This window comes from Platalea leucorodia (assembly GCF_965183815.1).
Source record: "Platalea leucorodia genome assembly, chromosome: 1".
NCBI classification, from domain to species: Eukaryota; Metazoa; Chordata; class Aves; order Pelecaniformes; family Threskiornithidae; genus Platalea; species Platalea leucorodia.
Window position 1 is genome coordinate 132,463,117 of NC_138823.1, and position 24,676 is coordinate 132,487,792.

At 40.1% G+C, this 24,676-nt stretch overlaps 1 protein-coding gene across 1 annotated transcript; it reads left to right on the plus strand.

The window, feature by feature from the left end:
* Positions 1 to 229: 229 nt before the first annotated feature.
* Positions 230 to 24,676, plus strand: GSDME (gasdermin E; the record flags this gene model as incomplete). The annotated part of the gene is made up of 10 exons (XM_082329489.1): positions 230 to 323; positions 2,786 to 2,983; positions 4,036 to 4,228; positions 13,680 to 13,851; positions 14,850 to 14,970; positions 19,423 to 19,611; positions 21,578 to 21,705; positions 21,822 to 22,008; positions 23,540 to 23,613; positions 24,434 to 24,676. The coding sequence occupies 10 exons, from the start codon at positions 230 to 232 to the stop codon at positions 24,674 to 24,676; spliced, it is 1,599 nt and encodes a 532-aa protein (XP_082185615.1).

Below are 24,676 nucleotides of genomic sequence, written 5' to 3' on the forward strand. Positions count from 1 at the left end.
TGCTCCACATCCATTCAGTCAGGATGCCGTCGATCCTGGTAGCTGTATTAACTCCTGGCTGTTGGCTAAGGGCATATTCAATTGCTCTATGTCTTTGTTTTGTGAACTAGCGAAACAGGATATTTGGGTGTATTTTAGAATTTGTGTTAAAGGTGCTATATCCAAGGAGACGTAAACGGGAATTTGGATAGAATATTCTTGCTTTGCAGGTACAGCTGCACCAGCAAATATGCTCCCTGCAAAGACGTTCCCAGCACAGCGAAGTGTGGGAGACGCCGATGTTGTCACTCTGAGGCTGAAGGCAGGCCCATCTCTCCTGCCTGGTGAGTCTCAGCAGTCCTCATAAGCACTCTGTGGTCTTTCTCAGATGTCCTTTTTGCTAATAAAAAGCGTGGTGACTGGGAGTGAAGACAAACCACCACGAATCAGAAGGTTTATAGAATGGTGTTAATGGTTCTTCTCGTGAGATTTAGTGAGTTTGTAACAATGCCAAATCATAGGAACTGTTTTTTGCAATTTGTCTTATCATAAACTCCTCAGAAATTGGTGGGCCTTTTTCTTTTCAGAGACTATGCCTATGTGAGTTGGTTATGTAGGAATGGGATCAGAATGAGTGAACAGTCATGTAAAGCACAGAAGTGTTTGAAGAAGATTATGCTGGGGAAGAGCAGCTGATGCAGGCAATGAGAATTTTCTTGATGGTCCCCTCCATTACAAATCAGTCATGTGGTTGGTTGTGAAATACCGAGTCACATGAAAAAAGTCTCAGGGAAAAAGAAAACTAGTTTTTTGGGCCATTGGGGGGTAGGTTTGTTGGTTTTTGTTTGGGCTTTTTTTTTTTCCTGCTGCAGTGGAGCTGCATTGCTTATTCTGTTGACGTGTTCTCACTGAGGTTAAAACTGGGGAAATTAAGGAGGATAAATTTAAGAATGCGAAAAAGCAGTCTCAGTTCAGAGTTCAGGAAAAGGTAAGAGAACAATAAAGTCAGTGGAAGTATTCCCAGTGCATATAGCTGGGGCAGGATTGTTGGAGCCACAATTACAATGAAAGTCCTACAAGACTCTTCAGTGAAATGTTACGGGACTTTGACATTGTTCAAATCCTTCCCATGCAGGTGTTGTTGGGAAACACCCTTTACTTGTTTACATACACAACTAAGCGTAGGCCATAGGGGTTTCATGAGGAGATCGATACCTCAACATGAATTGGTAAATACTGTGTGAAATATTATCTGAAATGGGAATTGGGAAAAGCTAATGGAAAGGTAAGTTCCCATCTGCAAAACGGCTTTTTTTTCCACTGTCCTCCGGCTGATACTAAAACACGGAGCCTGTGGTCCAACCACTAACATCTTTATTCAGTTTTCCATTTACTCTCAATAATCCTCAGTGCCCACTGCAATATCAATTTTTGTTTGAAGTGTCTTCTAACTTATTGTGGCCTGTATTTGTAAATGACAAATCTAACGGAGCAAGACAGGTAATTAATCATGAACGTGTGGATACCCAGCTAAGACATCTTATGATCTTAGTTGAACTTTCCAGTCAGTGTCAGCTGGAGGATTCAAAGGAATGCTGCTGACTTTAAAAAACTGACTTAATTCTGGAAATACCATTACATCAAGTAACACAGAGTTGAAAAACTAAAAAAGATTAGATTTTTTAAAAAGATCAAAAATTAGTTGATTAGACTTGTGTGCTAAGCACTTGTGAATGGTCATTTTTACCATTTCTCCTGTGAGTTTAACCAGTTTCCCTTATTGAAAAAGTTCCTTGTAAATACAGCAAAGTGCATTGCTTGGGGTAAAGGAAACCTTACACAATAAGAGATGCCAATGTTTTTTTTAATTTTAAGACATTTAAAAGCTAGAATAAGATAATGTATGTAGCTGTTTAGCAGATACGAATCACAGTTGCGAATAACATATGTTCAGTTTATCTGTAGTTATGCTAACGGGAAATAGAAAATTGGAAAACATTGAAGGAAAGAAAAAAATTAATTGGGACTTCTCAGGGACGTAGTTCAGAAACAAAACTTAGTCACAAAGATGCCAGCCCAAATATTTATTGCTTTTTATAGAATAATTTTTATTATCCCTATGTGTGTTTGCTCACTATTAAAAAGATCAAGATAATTTGTGTGAATAATACCTCATTACCTTATATGGAGTAAGATAATTTTATGTTCAGTAATAAAAGAAGTATTCTGCAGGGAGGCAGAAATCCTCTGCCATTGCACCGGTGCTCGTGTTGTCCCAGCCGGTCTTTGCGGGGTGCTCAGTAGATTCTTTTTCTTAGAACTTCAGGTACGCTGTGTAAGTTTTTTCCTCCCTACCAGATTAATTACCTGTGAACGTTCCTTGAAGGAACTTTTCAGCTGTACATTGGAATATTTATTTTCTCACACATTTCTTTTCTTTCTTCATTATCTAAATGATCCTGAATTTCATGCATTATTACTGTAATGTTTAAGCTTTGCATATCATGTTTGCAGTGCATTGTTCTTTCCTTATTCACTGTTGCTTATTTAAAATTTTAACTAAAATTTTTTCGTCTGTTGCTGTGAGAACCTTTTTACTTTGGGATAAGTGGTTTAAACTGTCACGATTCCCAGCTCAGAGCGGAGACGGCAGGGTGAAAACACTACCTGTTCCTGCATTTAATACCAATGCTATGGAGAGCTTCTTAAAGTAACAATGTAAATATTTATACTTTCCAACTGTAGTTGTTGAAAAACTAATGTATTCTTTCAGACTTTAATTGATTCCCCAAGATGTTTGCAAAAGCAACAAAGAATTTTGTGAGAGAAACCGACAGTGGAGGCGACTTGATCCCTGTCTCCCACTTGAACGCCTCAGAAAAGCTGCAGCTTCTGAGCTTAGTAACAAAGAGGAAGAAATTCTGGTGCTGGCAGAAGCCCAAGTATCATTTCTTGACAGTCACCCTGAGTGATGTGCTTACTGAGGACAAACCGATAAAACCAGGTAAAACCATACTCAGGCAGCACTATTATTGCAGATAAAAAGAAGGCAAAGCCTAATCTTTTTTGTTATTATTCTCAATCGTGTTACTAGAGGGCTTGTTTCAGAGGAATGCTCTGAAGTATTCTCCATCTGTGGAAATGAGATGACTGGATCTTTTCTCACTTGACAATTCATTTAACTAAAACCAGTAATAATTAATGTTTGTTTAAAAAAAATGTTTTGCCTAGATAGACTGCTGAAATTGAGTGCTGAAGGTTGTCAAGCTGTACAGTCCTACTGTTTAATAACAGTGCTGTCTGCAGCCAGAGGAGCTCCCCTAGAATATTTTTGGGGGATTCCAGTATGTGATAGTCGTGTGAAACTGTACTGTGCTCCAGGTCAAAAAGTACTGGATAAACAGTGTCTTGTTGGTGACCCTTGTACTTCTTTCTTCATCTAACTGCAGCAGTCCTAACCAGGTTTTAGGATTAATGATCTGGAATCCCATATTTCTGGGCATGTCACAATGCCATGCAGGAAAACAGATAAGTTCCTAAGGTTAGTTGTTAATTGTAGCTGGCTTGGAAGATTAGCTGATTCTGAGTCAGTTCTTTGGTTTATAGGTGTATAAGATTCAGAGTTGTTTTAAGCCAATTAGATGCTTCCACTGGTTTTCAGTGAGCTTTGGGACAGACCTGTAATGAGATATGTCGAGATAATGGCAAAATATTAGCCCTGTTGTACAAGCAAGTCTGCTTTGTAGTTTTTCTTTGTAGCTGAAATGTTTCAATCATTCTTTATGAATCTTCCATAGCATCTGAGCTCAGCATTTCAATCACCTTATGTTTTCCTAAAATGGCAAAATATAAAAGATAGCAGAGCAAAGATGGTGAAAATATGGAGGAAGCAGAAGTAAGAGTTGCAGAGCTGTAAATTTCATTATTTACCTGTTCTATGCTGTTCCTTGTCTTCACTAACTTGTCATATTCTGTAAGTTTCTGTTTTTCCAATCACTTCAGGACGGTTTCAGCACTTCTCTTCACAGGTAGAAATTACTTTTATTGCTTTCCTAGTAATTGTGGAGTCTGACTTTGCAAAATATATGGGGAAGTTTGAAGATTTTGTTCAAGGAAGTATTGAAACTTCGTTTGGAAAGATCAGCCTGGGAGCTGGAGGGAAGGGCTATGTGGAAAGCCAGTCCTCATTTGGAAACCTGAGGAAGCAGGAGATTGACTTGCAGCAGCTTATAAAGGATGTCAAGGACAGGTATGTGTTTCACTTGGGCATTGTAATGGCCAGGAAAGATGCCTGAGCTGAAAAGACTTGGGCCAGCTGTGATCACTGAACAATTGATTCTGTAGTGTTGCCATAGTTTGAGAATTATTGTTATTGTAAGCTCTCATTTTTGGGTGATAAATCATATATACCAAAATAAAAATTTCCAGATTTTGAGAGCTTGATGGTCAAACCTTTCCCTTTCATTTTAAAAACATCTCTCTTCTATTTCATCTTACGTTATTTGCATGAATTACCATGTGGAACAAGGGTCAGATCCTTCTTTGGGGGACTGTACTGAGGTAACAGTCTGAAAAAAAAATGGGTTGGTTTCTGTATGTTACTGGGGCAAATGCTGTGGAAACTGAATTCAGAATTACCAATATTCTTGTAAGCATGCTTTATAATTTTTTGTGTGTGTGAGCTACTGTGCTAGAAAATTGGATTATTTGAAGCTGAAGGAGTAGTAAAGGTGAGCAGGCATGGTCAATGCATGTTCTAGTAGTTGAACAAAATATAGTTTATAGATCTATTGCTCACTGTTATACACTGTACTAACTGAGGGGAATACCCCAGCTTTTCCAAACTATAATCTTAATTTTACAAGATATGCAATGCTTCCAGTCCTACTCTGAAATGAGATCGATTTAATCTTGCAATAAGACAGTCATGGACCAATGCCTACTTGGAAACCAGCTGACAAGTCAGGGGTCTACTCTGTATTGCAGGTCCTGACTTGTGGGAGATGAGGGTGGTTTGTTTGTGACAGCATTGTACCCTAGATCTGTAGGAGGTGGTGTATTACATTTTAACAGCCTTTGCTGATGCTCTAAAGATAAAGATGATAGGTTTTTGTTATCAGTGCTAAAGTTGTCAGAAGCAGTGTAAATTTTCTTTAGAAACACTGATGTTCTAGAAATAATCAATTCTCCATTTTCACAGGAACAAATGGCTGGCTGTTCTTTTTATTGTGAGCATTCACAAGTCAACAAACTTATTCTAATAAGGCACCTTGCTATCTTTTTGCCTTATTAAAAGCAGAAAATACTGGGTTAAATGTGTGTACCAGGCCTGTGAAATTAGTATGCATCTAGTATCAGAAAAATAGTGTCAGTCAAGATTTAGAATCTAGTTTCTAACACTAGATAGAGTCTTACAGAAAACCAAACTACAGTAACTTCTATTTAGATCAGTAAGTTTTTACTTAGTTTTCTGCAGTAAGTTACTGCTTGATTCAAACAAGTAATCCTCCCATAGCAAATCAAATTTACTTCAGCACAGGTTATAATCCTGAATGTAACCAAATACTTACAGATATATTCTTTCGAGTGTGGAAAATCAGTAGCTCTACACTGATCTGAATATAACTAAACGAGGTTAATGTGTGTGTCCCTTTATACAAGGAGCTAGTTCTTAGATGCTCATAGCTCGTTAAGGCTTATGATGCAAAGTGTATAACTGATATCCAGTCAGTCTGGCTTCTGCCAGGTCACTGAAAATAATGAGGATAGCATAATTTTTATTTTCTTCCTTCAGTATGACACCGAGGCTCACTGGAAATTGTGGCAATGCCTTAAAAATGAAATTCCAGTTACTCATTCATAAATATTCTGTGATTTAAGATGGATTGTGTCCAAGCTTCTACCTTTCGTCTCGTTCATGGAGCATTGTGTGGAATTCAGGAATTCAGCATTCAGGAGCACTGGTGCCTAGAAGTTAGTGATTTTTGGATGCAAAGCATTATGGTGCTAAGAGGATGTTTACCCATCAGTGCTTGTGAAATGAGAGTCAGCTAAGTGTCCTCGATTTCGTATAATGACATACGTTGCTTGTGCTTGTTAGATCAATTGTTGTTTCCTTTATTATTTCTACATATATGTAGCCTAATTAAGTTGCATTTTAAAACGTGGTTCTTGTATTAGGCTGTTTAAGTCGAAGTTGCAGATAAATAGCAGAAAACTCCAAAAAAAATAGTCAAAGCAGATATGGCTTCTAAACTAAGTCTTCAAGGTTCGGCAAGCTGGAAGTGCTGAGTGGCAGCAAATCGGTTTCCTGTCACTTCTTACGTGAACCTTCTGAAGGAGAATCCTACTGATCTTTAATTAGATTCCAGATGCCAGATTGGCTCTCCTTTTCTGAAAAGGGGTGACAGGTGAAGGATGTGGGATGAGATCCTTCCTGATTTGCAGAAGCAATGACATTTTAAATGCAGAACACATTTCTTAACATAATATACAATATAAAAATAAAGTTAAATGGTACTTTTAGGTATATAAACTTGGCATATTTTATATTATTTTTGCTTTTTGTATTACATTGTGCTTGCTAATTGACAGAGTACTGTAACATACTGGTTTTAGGTCAGAGTCCTATGCCTTTAACTCAAGTGAGATTGCTATGGATTTAAGAGTATATTCCATCTTCTATTTTAAGGCTTTCAATACTGTCTGCCATAAGATCCTCATAGAGAAGCTGATGAAGTATGGGCTGGATGAGCAGGCAGTGAGGTGGATTGAAAACTGGAGGGTATTGATCAGTGGTACGAAGTCTAGTTGGAGGCTGGTGACTAATGGTGTACCCCAGAGGACACTACTTGGTCCAGTCCTGTTTAACATCTTCATTAGTCATCTGTGTGATAGGGTCGATGAGTGTACCCTCAGCAAGTCTGCTGATGACATAGAACCGGGAGGAGAGGCTGATAGACCCAGAGGGTCACAATGCCACCCGGGGGGCCTCAACAGGCTGCGCTGGTGGGAACCTCATGCAGTTCAGCAAAGGGAGGTGCAAAGTTCTGCATGCGGAATAACCCCAGGCACCAGTACATGCTGTGGGCTGACCAGCTGGAAAGCAGCTTGGCACAAAAAGACCTGGGGGTCCTGGTGGACACCAAGTTGGACATGAGCCAACAACATGCCCTCACTGCAAAGCAGGCCAACGGTATCCTGGACTGCATGAGGAGGAGTGTGCCAGCAGGTTGGGGGAGGTGATCCTTCCTCTCTACTCAGCACTGGCGAGGCTGCACCTGGAGTACTGTGTCCAGTTCTGGGCTCCCCAGTACAAGGGAGAGATGGACATACTGGAGAGAGTCCAGTGAAGGGCCACTAAGATGCTGAAGGGACTGGAGCATCTCACATTTGAGGAAAGGCTGAGAGAGGTGGGGCTGTTCAGCCTGGAGAAGAAAAGGCTCAGGGGCAGATCTTATTAATATGTATAAATACCTGAAGGACAGATGCAAAGAGAACGGAGCCAGGCTCTTTTCAGTGGTGCTCAGTGACAGAACATGGGGCAGTGGGCACAAACTGAAACACAGGAGGCTCTGTCTGAACATCAGGAAACGCTTTTTCACTGTGAGGGTGACTGAGCACTGGCACATGTTGCCCAGGGAGGCTGTGAAGTCTCTGTCCTTGGAGACATGATCCTAGGCAGTCTGCTCCAGGTGGCCCTGCTTGAGCAGGGGGGTTGGACCAGATGACCTTCCAACCTCAGCCATTCAGTATTCTCCCCATCAGTGAAAAGGATTATGAGGAGGTTGTAATCTTTGTAGTTCTCATGGATTAACAAATTCACTTGTTTGTTTTTACCATTTCACTAAGTTGTGTTGGGTGATTGAAGTAGAAGTTCTGAGAGGACAGTGACAGCAGAGAGAAAGAAACAGGACCATGTGGCAGCAGTCAGTCAGTCCACATCAGCTGCAGAAAGGTTTGCCTGTCACAATTCCATCATTTCATGTGAATGATTCCTAACCGTATGGTTAGCATATTAGAAAAAGAGTAAGTGTTATTAGTAGTATACTCTGGCATGATTGAAAGGTATTTTTACACTATTGCATATTGCACTTAAATATGGACTTTCATTGATTCAATTATTGTCCACACTGAGACAAAAATAGGTGCCTATTCCTAATCCGAGTAGAGCGGAAATTCATCCCATTTTGTTATTTATTCTTTAAAACTCCTTGAGCATTTATGCATATGATGAGGAAACCATTCGGTTTTCTACCAAAGGTGCTACATGGGTAATACGAAGTCACAGAATGTTATGACGCAGGATTGAATAAAATCAATTCTGTGTGTCTGTGATTTAAAAAATAAAGGAGGGTGCCAAATAGAAAATAGAGGAACTATCTTGTCACTTGCACTCTCAAAAGTCTTTGGCATTCTTGGGGAAGATGTTCTATGAAGTAATTGGTTATTCTGTAGGGAAAATTGTGAAATGCTATCAATAAGCTGACTGTAGCAGATACTGTGTTCTGGTATGACTGTAAGAAGTACGTCAGAGAGGTTATATTTGAAACGGATTAACAAAAGAAATATTATGCATCTGTGCTTGGTGGAACGTGGCAGAGTGAGGTCTGATGGATTTTACTCCATGGTACTTATCTAGAGGTCTCTATTGGAGCAGGAACAAAGCTGGGTGAGGGCTCTCACTGTGCAGCAAGCAGCATTTGTATGGAAGACATCAGACTCTTGCACATTATAAATGAAGTGGAGAAGACTGAACAAGCTGAGGAATTCTGGCCGAGCAGTGAGAGAGGTTTTGAAGTTAGTCATGTGGATGTTATGGAAGAAGTTGCATTTGGGTGAGGCTGTGTGAGTGGGCCACCCATGTCTCTGCCGCTGGGAGAGGAGGTGTGTTGAGCTGACATTGCCCAGTGCGGGACTGAAAAGGTTTTTCACTTGTGGGTAGACTAGTGAGAATTTGTGCAGGCAGGCAACAGTGCTGACTTCAATGTGAGGATGGAGAGTGCTCAGAGCAGTAACCATTCTTTTTGGTATTCGTAGTAAATTGGCAAGGACCTTGCTTTGAGGGTTTGTGGGGTGGATTACTGAGAAGACTAGACAGATTTGATGGAAAAATGGTCTTAGCCCCCCTCCTTTGTGGACGGTCTGGTCAGAGATTCTGTACCTGAAGGAAAGACCCTCAGTCTCAGCTGTGGGGTTTAGAGCAGGCTCCTGCTCTCTCCTTTAACTGTGAGAGCCTGCTCTGTTGCCAGGTGTTGTCTGTTTTCTCTTACCTTCCATTAGTTTCTGCCTTTCTCCCTTTTATTTTCTGCTTCCAGTCTGCAGCAAATTGCCTTTGTGCCTCTCTATTCTCCACTGCTTTCCTCATGCAAGAAGAAAAAGGTTGAATAAAAGTGAAGGAAGCCTTTGCATTACAGGAGAGTGGAAGTGTTTAATCCAATTAAATGTGGAGAGAGTGAGACCAAAGTTTGAAGAAATTCTTTTCTGTTCACGTTTGGCCTATAGAGCTTCCAGCTTAGTAAATCATTGACCTCAGGAAGGTTATTTAAGCAGAACAAACAATGAAACAAAAAACCAAAATCCTTATCTTTTAAATTGTCTTTATTTATACAGGCTCATACCCTGTGTGTTGATAATATGACTTGGCAAACCAGCATCTTATTGTATTTTATACAGTGTTAGTTTTGAGTACTTCAGCTCAGATTCTTAAGGTGGGAAGGAGTACAGTGAGGTAGTACAGATCACACAAGATCGGTGAGGGCTTCTGTACAACAGATGGTGAAGGAGATGGTAAGAGTGATGGTTATAGAACAGAAGTAAAAGCTCTGAAATGTGACATGTGAAATAAAACAATGCAGTGCAGTTTGTGTGCCTGCGTGTATGTATTCTCAGGGGTTTAACTCAACCATCTCGTGTTATTCAGATATCTTCTTGGTATTCAGAGTGTTATGCTAGCAAATGAGTACAGCTCTTGCAAAAATACACTCATAGATTCAGCAGCCATTGCTCTGCAATACTTTAAGCCCTACTCTGATTGTCAAACTTTAACCCTGTTGCATTTTGCTCTTGATAGCTATTTTCAATGATAATTTAGATAAGCTGGTTATTTGCTTACCTCATGTTGTCTCCTATTTGAGTCGCTGAGAAGAGAGGAATGTTTTGCCTTCCACAGGCTGTGCCCTGGTGATAACCTGTGATGTGCCCACACACAACCCTACAGTCTAAGGGATTTTATGATAGAAAGTTCAGTGCCAGAATTCTAGAGGAGAGCATTTAACTGTGCTGTCCTAAAAGAATACGTATTTGTAGCTGTTGGTAAGGGTTATACGTTTTAAAGGTCTGAATCCAGTGCTCTCTAAACTGAGTGGGAAGAGGAAGGCATTTCAGCTGGCTTTACAGTTGAACACATCCCACTGAAGTCACTTGAATCTTGGGGCTGAGGCAGTGGCCGTGTCTCTGCCACACAATGCAGCTCTGTGCAGAGGACCCCAAGTTGCCTCCGAGACGCAGTGCCTGTGGCAGTGCCGCATCAGGGACCGAAGCAGGTAGCTCTGTGCCCCTATGGTGTTAAGGTGTCGCTGCGTAGCCTCCAGCGCTGCGGCAGCTCATCCAGCGCTGCCTCAAAAATTTCTTCATTTTCTACCTATATCTTCTGACTCTTTTGTTCTGCCAGTCTGCTGTTAGTTCTGCGTCTGAAGCTCAAAGCCAGGAGCATGAGGGGGTCTGAGCCAGTAGATGGAAGAAAAAGTCTCTTCAATTATTTTGGTCATTCATTTGTATAGAGTTAAATCATGCTCTGTGTGCTTCTTATGTTAACACTCATTCAGAAACAGAAAATCCCTATTTAATCTGTATTTTTCTACCTTTGATTGTTTTGTTTCTTTTGCTGTAACTTTTGGGGATATCTGGTGAGTTTGTCGTCCTCTAAAGCAGGCAAAAAATACATCATGTGAAAGCAAATGACAAATTGCTTTTGTGCTGCTTCATTGTATTTCTTCCCCTGTGGCTTCTTAGGTTGAATGTTAAAATTGCAAGTTATTAGTGCCTTAATTTGTGTTTTCAAGATGCTTAGGACACCTCTTCAGAATCATAAATAATTATTGTGACATATATGATAGGCTTGATGGTCTGTTAGTGTGATAACTTATAGCTCTGGTTTGGCAGACGCTTCTAAGAGCAGCGGTGTTTGTGACTGCTTGACATTTCTTCAATTTTTGTGTAATCCAAAGATTCATTGCATTCCAAGCATAAAGCATGGCTTTGCACTAAAAGAAAAAAAAGTTATATTAATAATCTCAGGAATGTTTGGGGGTGCTTTTCTAGTGGCTGCTGCGTTGCTTCAGAGGTATTTTCTTTCTCTTATTTAAACAATCAACTTTAAGGTTTTCAGACAGTTCATTCCAACTGATTGAACTTTCATATAAGCATGTAACTCTCCAAAGATCAAAAATTGCTTCAGGATATTTTTAATTTAATAAAGAACCAAGCTGACTTCAGACTTTATACAGACTGCTTAAATCCAAAGCTCCAGAATCTAATAAATCTAAAACTTTTTAATTAAAAGTGGAGATATCTCGATTTAAATAAAGCAGAGTCAGACATGTCTTTCTGTCATATTTTTGGGGAATTGCCATTTAGCCCCATGAATAGCCATTTACAGTAAAAGGGAGGAGAAAAGACTGAATAAGTTGAGTCAGGGATAGCAATCTTTTAATCTTCCAACTGTCTTGCTAGAGTTATCTGTTCATACAAAATATGACATCTCATCTGAAGACCTCCAATGGGTATTTTGCAAAAGTATAATATAATTGACACATTTTAATGAATCAAATACAGTTAAGAAGTTGCTTTAACTGTTACCAGAAAGACTGTTTACACCCCAGAAGACAGGGTAGTGATTTTTGTCATCTTTTCTTAGAAAATAATCCTCTCTTGTTGTTTCTGGGCATTCACTTTCTTACTTCTCCTCATTCCAGTAAGTACCTAACTATAGATATAAGTCCAGCAGCATTTAGCCATGCTGAATTATGTTGTGGAGTAGGGATGAGTTGTTAAGTTGGAGGCATGGGATAGAGATTTGAGGTCCCTCCCACAGTTAATTATTCTTTCGACTGTAACGGTCCTGGTCATTAATTGTAAATTGTGAGGTTATACAGATCAGTTACACAGGAGTTTATAGCAGGTGATGTTTTAGTAATCTTTCCCAATACCAAAATCCATGATATTTGTTCTATTTTTTCTCGTCCAGCCCTTTGAATTACTTGGTCGGTGCTGATCCCACTCAGCCAGTTCAGGGTTTAAGTGAACACTGAAACAGACCCATAGCAAGCTGTGAGGGCTGACATTGAGGTGTCACTCTCTTTACATGCTGTTCATCCCTCAAGGAGAAATTCTGGTCTTAATTAGTATTTGAAGTAAGAATGTAAAAATTTGGCAGCAGCACGTCAGGGCGCTCCTTTGCCTGCACGTGGGCCTTCAGAGGCCAAACCGGCATACCTAGTGATGGATGCCTCAAGCTGTCCTAGTCCAGGGTGAGTCCAGACATCAGCACTTGGGTGCAAAGGAGCCCACATCACCTCCTCTGTTGGGAAGCAACTGATGGCACATCTGGAGCAGGTAGAAGGATGTACAAAGACAGGGGTGACAGAACTGAACGATTACAAGGAGATAAACGAGACCGAGTTTGGCCAGACAGGGCTGGAAAGCAGTAACAACGAACTGTGAGAAGGGGGGGAGACTAAGGCTGGGAGCCGTGGGCAGCTGGTATCATCTGAGGGGAGAAGACAGCGGAGAAATGAAGTGGGATGGGTGAGCTGGCTGGCTGTAGAACAAAGCTGAGATGAATGAGAAAGAGGGTGAAGAAATGCGACTTGATCTGGTCAGGTAAGAGAGAGAAAACTGAGGACTATTGTAAGGAAAAGTGGGGCTTGATTACAAAGGGAGAAACTAACCAGACTGGAAGATTGCTTGCTCTATATTTCCTAACTTCCACTAGCTTTTCTGCAACTTCATTTCACTCTTTCTAAGCAGAGCTTTGTGATGTGTGGATAATACTATTATATTACATGCTTATTATGTATTATGCTAGTATATGTATTTTTATTGTGTGTACGCATGCATAATGTATGCAGTAGTGTGCTAGGCTGCAGAGAGTTCATAATATGGACATGAGCACAGGTCTTTTGTTTGTACTCCCTGGTAATTCTTTTGGTTGAAATAATTCTTTTGAGTAAAGACTGCAGGATGTAGCCCATTGACTTACTGAAACTGTGCTAACATGAGACTCTGAAGAGAATGGTTAGTCAGCATCCCATGCCATGGCTAAGTTAATGCCAGTGTGAATTCACAGTAGCAGAGAATTCAATCCAGTGTCCACCAGCCTGGCTGGTTGTTTTCATATTACACTGGAAGCTTGAAGTTGTCTTTAGTTCTTCCTTCCTTTTTTTGCTTGGAAAGTAGCCAGACAACTGCTGTTTTTGCTCAGGGTAAGGAATCAAGAATTCAATACATGTTTTGGTACTTGCTATGTAACACAGATATTTACTGCTACCAAATAACAAAAAAGGACATAATAATCTTGAGGAGACTGCTCATACAGAAACCATTGTTATTTTTACAATAAAAGCTTATTCAAGCAATTAAGAAAATGTTTTTTCTCAGTTCTAGCATTTATGTTGTTAATGGCATCTTTTCTTTTTCAGAACAATAAATGTAAACAGTAGTTTACTGCAACAAGTAATAGAAAGAAAGCGTGAAGTGCTGTGCATCTTGAGAGAAAAGATAATAACAACTCAGAAGTGTACGATATCTGAACATATCCAGACAGAAGAAAAAATCAGCGGTGTGATGGGATGCAGCACAAAAATAGTAAAGGTAAAAGTTATTAAAAATCTGCAAGGAATAGAGCATTTGTAGATTATCTGAGAAGAAATTATGATTTCTTCAAATAGACTGCAGAGTATTTTTCATGCTTCCTTAACATGTTGAACTCACTGCACTGCATAGTTATGAAACTTCAGAAAGGTAAAATGTTTTTTCCATTGCCTGACTGGCAAAAGATGACATCTTTTAGTGTGAGCCTGGAATGTGGTTTCCATCAATACTGTCAAATTGTGATTCAGTTTCTGTGTAGATTCCTGCCTACAGCAGAACATAAAACAAACATATAACAATTCAGTGAAAGTTGAAGAGCAAAAAGCATTGCTGAAGCAAATTTATTTGAAGAGCCAAGTAATCATTCATCAAAAATGTTTGCAATGTCTCCTGAGTTTTAATATTTATTGAGAAGCTATTTGTTTTTGATCATGGGAGTAGAGATTAACTACATTATGAGGATATCTGAAAAATTGCCTGTGAACTGAGAAGGAGTTACCAACGTCAAAACATATGGTCATTCATTATAAGTTGAGTTTTTTGTTTTTTTTTAAAGCTGCAGATGAATCACTTCTGCGTACAGGGTGTCTCCAGTAGCAGAAATCTGGGAGTTGCAGTTCAACAACCCTCTGTGCAAGTGCTACCTCCCTGGTGCCAGTCTCCAGCTGGGCAAAAGGGGTGTCAGGATAGAAGAGGGCAGGGCAGGATACTGAAGTGGGTGCCCATTTCCTAGTGACGCAGTGTTTCGTGTGTGGCAAAAGCTGCACCTGGAGATCAACTTCACTAGGACAGGGTAGCTAAGAGTTTGAGAGCCGCTCTTGGCATTGTGCTTCTGCCTTGCTGCTCATCTTGTTCCTTTCATAGATGCCAAATGTAACGTTAGACATCATGGAGAATAAAGCACATTCTTTCTCTGTATTTTTTCCCCTTAATTAATTCTGTGTTTAAGTTACACAACAGCTGAAATTGGATAAATGATGAATAAATCTGTCCTCTAGGTTTCGGTGAGTGAAAATGGAAGTATGGTGAAAGATTCTAGTGTGATCCTTGAAATTCCTCCTGCAACCACTATTGCCTATGGTGTAATTGAACTGTTTATAAAGCACAGTGGCCAGTTTGGTAAGTACAACGCTCTTTTTCTGTGGCACACAGTTCAGCTGTGGACAGAGCTGGCTGTTGAGCAGTGATTTTTGCATTTCCCTCTGTATGACGGTGATGATGTTGTATGGTCTCCATTGCCTTGATGGTTACTTGTGCTGTGAAATGCTGCTCTTCTGATTTAGTAATGCTTTTTCACTTGCTTGCATAAATCATAAACTCAGAATAATTTAGGATTCAGGGGACCACAGGAGGTCATCTAGCTCAAGCCCGAGCTCAATGCCAGGCCAACTTTTGAAGTTTGTTCCAAGTTCAGAGTTAGATCAGATTGCTCATACCCTTGTCTATTCAAATTTTAAATATCTTCAGAGACAGAGCTTCCATCACCCCTCTGGGCAGCCTGTTCTCATGTTTGACCACCATCATGGTGAACTTTTCTTTCTTTCTTAATATCGAATGAGAATTTCCCTTTCTTTAACTTCTGTCTCTTGCCTTTTGTCCTGTCATCATACAGAAGAGTCTGGCTCTGTCTTCTCTCCATGCTTCCACTGGGTGGCTGTAGATAGCAATAAGGTTCTCCCTTAGCAATATTTTCTCCAAGGTGGACAAACCCAGTCTCTCAGCCTCTTCTCATACATGATGTTCTCCAGTCCTCAGCGATCTTGGTGGCTGTTTGCTAGATGGCTCTGGTACGTGAATGTCTATCTTGTACTGGGGAGTCCAAAACTGGACACAGCACTCCTGAATGCAGTCTCCCAAATTGAAAAATCACTTTCATTGATCTGCTAACTACACTCTTGCCAGTACAGCCCAGCATGCAGCAAACTTAAATAGCTGCAAGGGCACGCTGCTGATCCTCTTGAATTTGTTGTCCAGGTCTTTTTCCACAATTGTCCTTCTAGCTAGCTGGCCGTCAGCTTGCGCTGTTGCCTTCACCTATTGTCAGGGAGAGTGAACTGAATATAAATTGATGGTCAACGAGCAATGTTTAGCCAACAGTCATGCTAAGAAAAGAATTATTCATAAAGTGTAGGACTGGAATCTAAACTTTTCTGTCTATTTTACACTTTCACATATAGATTGTTCTCAAAATGGTTGCAGAAATGTCCTTGTCATGTTTTCTGATCATGCTTTACTTATTTCAGGTCGAATCCTTTCAGGTGTCAAGTTAAAAAAAAAAATGTTGCAATTGTCTTTGGAGGGAGTAGTAACTCTGCTCTTCAGAATCACCTGGGTTTTTCTTTCTTGTCTATCCTCAGTTAAACTCCCTGACCTAAAGGAGGTTTCAGGGGATGTTACGCAAGAAGGAAGGAAATCAGATGGACTGTGTAGGGCTGGAAGTTGGAAAGGAGTAATGCAGAGAGAAACAGGAGATACATTGAAGAAAAATTGAGGTGCAGTTGAGATTTGAATCCAGGATGCACTTCATTTGGATAAGAAATGCAGAAGATACTCTCCATCATTCTCCTTCAACTGACTTGTGATATTAAGGAAGTCTGGAGGTTCAGGAATATAACTAAATATCATGTAACCTGTAAATGTGGAATTGCTCTGACATAGACTGAACACAAAGGTATAACAGAAGGCCATGACTTCATGGTCATCATAAAACTGTAATTCAGAGTAATCAGGCGCAATTAAGGCTGTCTTGACTACACAGGTGTATAGCTGATAGCCTACTTACATGATTTCTAGATGGAAGTTCCTATGTCCTGCTAGCTGATAATACATGGGTCTTGTTAATGATCTATATTTCTCTGCTCTTTTACCACTTCTGCTTCTTTTTCCACTTTTTTTTTTCATATTTAATGTTATGTCTTTTAAGCTTCAAAACCAGCACAGCTTGTTTCATGTTTTATCTCAAACAACCTATGTCTTGCCTCATTTTTTTTTAATTTGTGCTATCTTCCCTTTCCTGACTGTCATTGAGAAGGTAAAGTGGAGGAACTAACAACAAAATTAGGGATTTGCCAGCACGAATAAGTATGGTGGAGCCTAACCTTCAACTTCTTAATGTCTGAGCAGTGATCAGTGACTGTTTGTGGAAATAAAAGTAGCCTTTGAAGTTAAATCCAGAGACTAATGTAATCCTTTCGCATGAGACTGAAAGTGACCAGTAGCAGGCGTAACATAATGGGATTCTCTTCACAGATAATTATGGAATAAGATGCATGTAAGTGTTTGTTTCTTTCCTTGTTTCTTTTTCTTTGCCACTGATAGTGCTTGAGTTATTCTATAAGGAAGAATGGTATATTATCTTTCCTTAAAATGTTCTGGCTAATGTGACTGGACATGCTTGGACATTTTTATAAATAAATAAAAAAAGAAAGAAAAAAGGTCTAATCCTTTTCTGATCCCTTTACCATAATGTTTTCCTGTAATCGTTCTGTTTGATTTCTACAGGCTAATTTTCCACTACCTGTAAAAGCTGTTCCTGTTAAAGGCTTTACAGTTTTGTGTCTCTAAAGTTTCACTGCATGTCCTCTTGTTCTTGCTTTACAAAACAGCAGGTATAGTAGCACCCAGCTGATTTGCTTTGTTCTGTTCATTGCTATATATGTGTGACTTGCTTCCTCTTAAATGTCTGTAAATGAAACAGTCCTAATCTTTTCAACTTCTCCCTGCAAAGGAGTCTCTTTGCCTTTGATTGTTTTCATTGATCGTCTCTGATTTTCTTCCGTTTTTGTTAATGTTTCTGAGTAATTAACAAGATCTAACTGCACCAGTGGAGGTTTGTCATTGATGGATGTAGTAGAATTCAATAGAGAAAATACCACAGTATTATGTATATTCTTTCATTCCCTTATTTTCCCTTCTCTCTTTTTTTTTTTAAAGAGTATGACAAAATTAATGAGATGATACAAAATTAGTTAACAGTTCTATTAATACAAAACTGTCAGAGTCCTGTATTTTCCTCTGAATTGAGTCCTGTTACAAGACTTAACAGCAGATCTGTATCTCTCAAAACTTTTCACCTGATGCTGTGTATTGATTTGCCTTATTAGCATTGTTCTGCCTTAGAGGGGCAGGTAGTTAGCGCTGTCTTCCTCCTTCAGGGTTCGTGTGAAAGCCTTGTGATTATCAATGAAAGTAACATCAGCATGTTGGCCTTATGGTGCCTTAGCTGCTGTCCAGAGTATTTTGCTTTGGAAGTTCTTTAATTTGTGTTAATCGCTTTCTGCTCCTCTGTAGCTTGCTTTTCTCTGTGAAGGGTTATGCAGGCATAAAGGTCTCCGTCATCTTTCTCTGTGGCAGAGGTTTCTTTGTCTGCTCTCCCTTTGAAAAAGCTTTTTGCTGATGGAGTGCTCTCCGTGCTTTCTCATCTGCTTTGAATGTCCTTAATTTGGTGAGACAGACTCTTAAAACTCAAGGAAGGTTATATTTAGGTTTTGTGCCTGGTACATGAGAGCACTGTGCTTGATTAGTTAGATCTTTTTTTCCCTTTGCTGTCAGGTATTACTTTAAAATTGAGTTTCTCTTGCTAGCCTGCCTGCATTCTCCTCAGACCTGCTGCAGAGTGCCAGGGGTACAGTTTCAAGTCTCGCATTTGAGCAAATAAAAGACGATCAAAATAATACATAGGGCTTTGATTATATTCTGTGTCTTTGGGGCACAATATTGGACACATGAGCACAGAACCTGCTATTTGAGATTTCTCAGTGTGACTCCTACAAAGGCTCCCTGTGTACCTTCCAGGAGCCCTTTAGCTTCATCAGGTTGGGGGCGTTGGGGTGGTGGGGAGTCTGCAGTCCTGTTTGGGTGAGTTAAGCCCGTGCTCATCACGAAGACAAGGCAGAAAGGGTAATGCAGCCAGGGTGTGTTATTTTCTTCGTGGAATTATTTCAAAGAGACAGTATATTGAAGAGTGATTCTGTTAGTGAACATGCCTGGGTGAAGACCTTTAGAGGCTCTGAAAAGCCCAGTTTTCCACTCATCTGGAGAACTTGAGGATGGACCTGTGGCTTGGCTCGGAAAGAGGAGTCTATCAGTGCCATGACCAGAAGAAGTACTGTGAGTGACTCTCAGAGTTCTTACGAATCTCAGCAAGTGCTTTCATGTGTCTGCATCATGAGTGGATCCTGTAGCCCGCACTACAGCACATCTCTTAATTGGTAGAAAATGTGAAGAATTCATACCTGCATCTCCTGTATGCAGCATTCAGGTTTACAGTGTCAGTGAGAAGTTTTCATGTTATTTGCTGTCTGCATTACTTTAATTCACAGGAGCTGGTGTCATATTTTGTAGTTGGTAGCTGCGCCGCAGGACCTTTGTCAGTGCAAAGCCAAACATCAGGGCTGCAGTAATGCTCAATAATTCACATACCTAGCAACCGCTGGCATTCTTCCCACCTAGAAGAGAGGAGACGTGGAGAACTCACATGCAAGAACACTAGATAGTATAAGCTAGCATCTCATTCGGTAATTGCTTGTGTATTTTATTAATTTTTTTTTTTTATTTAATTTCTAATTACAGAATTCTGTCTGCTAGATGAACAGCAAGGAGGTTTTGAAAAAGAAAGCACAGAAGGCTCAACTTATCCCCATTCAGCACTATTCAGAGATGCTTTGTTTCTCTATCAGCCAGATGCTGTTGATAGTAAGATGTACTCTGGGGCTAAAAACCTCATTCCCAGTGATGCTTCTTTAAGTGTATTGAAACAAGGTATTACCAGACATGCTTTACGTGATTACATTAGAATGAGTTAAGCAACATGATAGGAGGAAATAATCTGGTACAGTAGTACATAAGAAATTATGTTAGTTCATTTTAATAGCCCTTATCAGGAACTCTTGGGGGAATGCACTGAAAGAATAGAAAAAATTACTTCTGCAATAGGTATATGCAGTGGACTGTTCCTAGGAACATCCTGAATCCCTTTGTCATAAATACGATCTCACAAAATCAGGTTTTTATGCCAGTTCTGTTACATTCCAGATAAACTCTATCAGATTAGTGATGATTTATGCTTTCATTCAGAAAGGGTCACTGGAAATATTTTTTCATGCTTTGGAAAATACTCTCAGTAAAGCTGCTCAGTTAAAGGTTATTTTAAGTCTCAAAAATTAAAAAGACATCTACCCCACCTTGACTTACACTCGTTATTTTCTGAGAAGCTTTATAGAAATCTTTGGTATCAACTAAGGCTGATGAAATTAAAATGTGATTTAAATGGAAGTTTGCAAATTGGTATAATGAGCCAGGCACAACCTTCTTATTGTAGGGATGTGGAAGGAAGGGGCAGGATTGTCACCAGAGGAATCACAAGGGAAAACAAATCAAGGCCTCGGAACACACTTTACTTTTCATCAGTTCTTGGTAGAGTTCTTACAGCTGGTTCTAATGATGAACATCGCTGTTGTTATCTCTAAATTTCACCCTTTGTTCATGGCTGCTCAATAGACTAATGGTGACCAAAATAGGTATTTGTTGTCCTGAAATAAATTCTGTCGTTCTTCAATGTAGACTTGTTTGAAAGGAATAACTGTGTCTCCATGTGTATATAAAAGCCACTATTTTGTGAAAGAATGGTATGCCACTTTTGTTTTTTGTTCTAGGTTGACATACCTTTGTGCCTTTCTTGCTTAAAAGGCTTGGAGGTTTCTTTTAATTAATTAACCTGAACTGTCTCTTGGAAAAAAAACTAAAAAAATTGTTTCTACTAAAGCAATTTAAGGTAGATTTCCTCTTCTGTTATTTGTATAGACAGTCATACGATTGCATCAGGTACAAAAAAATCTGGCTGTTGCTGGGCTTTTTTTTTTTGTTTTTTTCTAATGAAGTAATTTTTAGGTATAAAAGGCATCTTTAAAGAGAGTGTGTTTCTTGACCAGAGTGACATGAAGGGAAATTTCTTTTAAACAAGGTTAAGAACACTTGCGTGCCCATATTTTTGGAATGTGGAAAAACACATTCCAACCTTCCAGTTGGCATTATTGACTTGAAAACTTATTTTCTTTTAACAAAACTGTAATTTGATGTCGTAAAACATTTTGTTTTAGAGTCATAGTTGAATTGTGGGGAAAGAAGTGCAGTGAACTCTCTTGTGCTTCTGTTGTATGTATTGTAATGGGTTTCAATCCAGAAGAGATTTTTGTAATAGTAATTAGGTCAGGGGTGAAGGGTTGTAATTCTTTGATGCACCTGATGAAATACAAGGACAATAACAATTTAGGAGCACAACAGGAACTTCTAATTCTGTGTGTGGACTCATACCATTGGCTTTGTAATTCGTATTAATCCACAGCTTAAAGTTATGAGCAGAAGTCTTCATTCTGCCTTATGAATGAACATTCTCTGGAGATGAACTTTCAAGTGAGAAACTTAATATATGGTTAGTTCAGTTCACATTAAAATACTGACTTCTAAAATATTAAAAATACTGAACACTGAATGTTGGTCCTTGGTAGCTGTTCTTCTTTCTTAGAATTTTCATTGAGGCTTCATTGGCTCATTAGGGAAATATAATCAGATGTGTTCCAGCCTTGCATTATAACTTCTGCTGATGGAAATCAGGATGTCAAGATATGGTGATAAATCAGCTTATGAAACGCTTAGCAAAAATGTTAACTTTTTACTGGCATTTGTGTAGAAATACTTAGTTTTACTTTTTACTGCTTTCTTGGGAAAGATCTGTCACGGTTGAAGACTCAGTTCCAGCCCTTTGTGAAGCTGCCGGAAGACAAGCAAAGAGCTCTATATAAAACCCTTTGTGAACTCTTGCTCCATGAAGAAATGGTAACTGCCCTGGAGGACGTGGTAAGATGAAGAAACTTCCGCTTGCTTCCTAAAAGTAATTTCAGAATAGAGCTAGTATTCTCTTTTGCTTGAGCTTTTCTCTTTTCAAGAAGTTTTACTTATTCTTTTGCTTCCAGTTGGATGATATCTGCACAGGAGACAAGCCAGATCTGAAGGAGTTAAAACCTGCACAACAACGAGACCTTGTTGACTTCTTGCAGCTCTTAGGATGCAGCTTACAGAGTGAGCTGTTGTTGCAGAAATATCAGCCTCGGGATGAAGAACTCTTCTCAGCTGCTCACCTCCTCATCAGTGCTATCTCTGGTAGGTATGTTGTGAATGAAGAGCCGAGCCCTTTTTTTTTAATTTTCCTTTTAGAAGCTCCTTCTGTGTTAAAGCGTTTATGGTTCTTTTTGAGCAGTTGGTGAGCTGAGTGAACATAATTTGTTCTGTTCCTTTTTATGAGTTTGGTATACCGTACTTAGCATTCCTGGCTGTGAATTAAATTCAGCCCTCAATCACTGACAGATTTTGCTTGTAAAATACACGTTCCCCCAAGACTGCTCAGCTCTGCTTTCTGCTGAGTGTGGACATTTCCAGTTTGGCAAGGTAATTTCTGTTCTTATCGCATACCAGAGTTCTTCCCGCCTAAATGCAGAATTACAAGTTAGGTGTTGTCTTCTGTGTAACAGTGTATATTGCTGAGGTGCAAACTATATTTAGCAAAAATGAATTTAGCATAGAGACTCTGCAATTAGAGGGTTGTTTTGCAGCTACTGAAAAAGGAGATTAAACATAAATGTCAAACAAATGCCATCCTCACAATCTAGTTGGCACCACAGTGTTAATTAAAAGCTACCTGCAAAGTCCAAGACAGAATCTCCTGGCTTTTTCTCCCCTCTCTCATATATAAAGAATTTCCTGACATTAAGATAACGAAGGGAAGTCCAATGTGGTATTAGTTAGATGTGGCACTGTGCAGCAAAATGTCAGTGTGCATCCATATATGCACAGTACCCAGGTAGGAAAGCTTAACTCATTTGCAGAGACAGAAAAGAAACGGAAAACAGAAACCTGCTGATAGGGTAACACTTGTCAGATGCTATTAACAGCAGGGTGCAGTTAATTGAGTGTGGTGCATTATCACCTGGCTTTGGATATAATGTCTGCTGCTAACGTCCAGGCGTAAACGTAGCTGGATCAAGAATCAAAAGCCGTTTTATGCCTGTTGCTTCTATTAGGAATTACAGCCTCTCAGTTACAGAGTTGAAGGGCACCACAGGGATCATTTAGTCCCTCTCCCTGCCCCAAGGCAGTCTCAGCTATGTCATTCCTCTGAAGTTGTGTTTTTGCTGAAGTCAGCATCTTGTATAGATTTTGAGAGCGGAGGTTCTCGTTTTATCCAAGGCCTGAATCATTCATCCAGCCTGCAGACTCAGAGCGAAGCACTGGGGAGATACTTAGGGAGGAGACAAGACTGATGGGGAGGAAATCCCCTTTCCTACGAGCTGCCTTTTCTCAAGGGCAGGGTAGTCCGTGTGCGGCTTGTACCCATCGCCCATCCCATTTCATTCTGCACTCGGAAGCAGGCAGGAAAGGGCTGGATCAGCCTCTTCCAAGCATCCAACAGAGCACTTCTGACAGCTGTCCTCAGCATTGAATCTCTTTGGTCTCCAGCGTCCGTTTCACGAGGTGCTGTACCTGCGGGTGGGCCTCAAAAATGCAGATTGTCTGTCTTTGCTCAGCAGGAGGACCCCATAACAGATCTCGCTGTTAAGAAAGTCCCCTTTCCAGCAGCCAGCCTGGTGCACTGTTCACTGGAAACAATCTTTCCCTTTTAATGTTTCCTTCACAGAGCTGTCTGATTACACTCTTGTCCTGCTGCGTGCCTGCTGTGATCTTCAGGTTGTTCCGGCATTGTGTTGTTTGGTGAGTAATCAAAATGTGACTGTGTAGTGTGTGGGCCCCAGCAGCAGTAATGACTGTGTTCTCTGCCTTATTGTGTTTCTCACCCAATAAAGAAGATGTCAAGCTCCAGTGCGAATTTCAGCTGTAGGCATTGCTTAGGTCAGTCTGACAGTGGCAAACGATGCAGGTTAATTTACTGCAGGTGGATACCTAAATTCTAAAACATTTCTGTATTTGGGAGATTCCATGGGCTGTGAGCAAAAGAGGATTGCAACTTAAGCTCAGATTTTAATTTACTAATAGTCTCACTAGCACATTTTAAAGTCTCAGTAACAGTAATCACCTGCCCTTGGGAAACAGAAATTTCACTTTGATAGCAGCAGTGCTTGGGCCTTGGCAAATTCTGAAGTCCCAAAACTCTGAGGCCATTCATTAAAACTGGTGAAGGAATGGGGCAGGGCTGCCATTCCCTATGAATTTTTTTTAAGCTCACTGACAAAAAATAGTAGTAAAAACCCTTTAATATGTAGGGGCAAGGGGAATGCTACTGTTTGCTCAGAGTAAGAGTGAGAGTTAAGTGTGACCTGCAGTGAGAGAAGTTGGACTGGGCACAAGGATGCGGTAGGAGAGATGTTCCTCCTTAAAGGGTGCCATAGAGCTTTGGTTCTGGATGAGCACGTCGTTCTTGTCAAGGCTAATAGTAAAGGGAATCTTGTCCTTTCACCGCTGCCTTGTGAGCTCTCCAGTTTTGTAAGGAGGAACTGAGCTATGTGATGGCAGGAACAGCACTGCTTGGAAAACCTTTTTAATGACTGTCTTTTGCTGTCTCTCATAAATACAGCCTAACATCGCTTCAGCCGATGGCACCTTGGCGCTGAGCAGTTCTTTGGTGGCTACTCTCACTGACAGAGGAAGATTTGATGTCGTGCAAAGGCTGTTTGCTTCAACAAACATTAATTTGGAAATGACAGAGTCTTCTGTAAAAGCTGTAACTGTGAAAGAACCTAGATTCTTCCCACTTGTTCTTTACATTGCATTGTATGGATTTTATGCTTTAGGTGGGAATGTATCGGAGTTTTGCTGA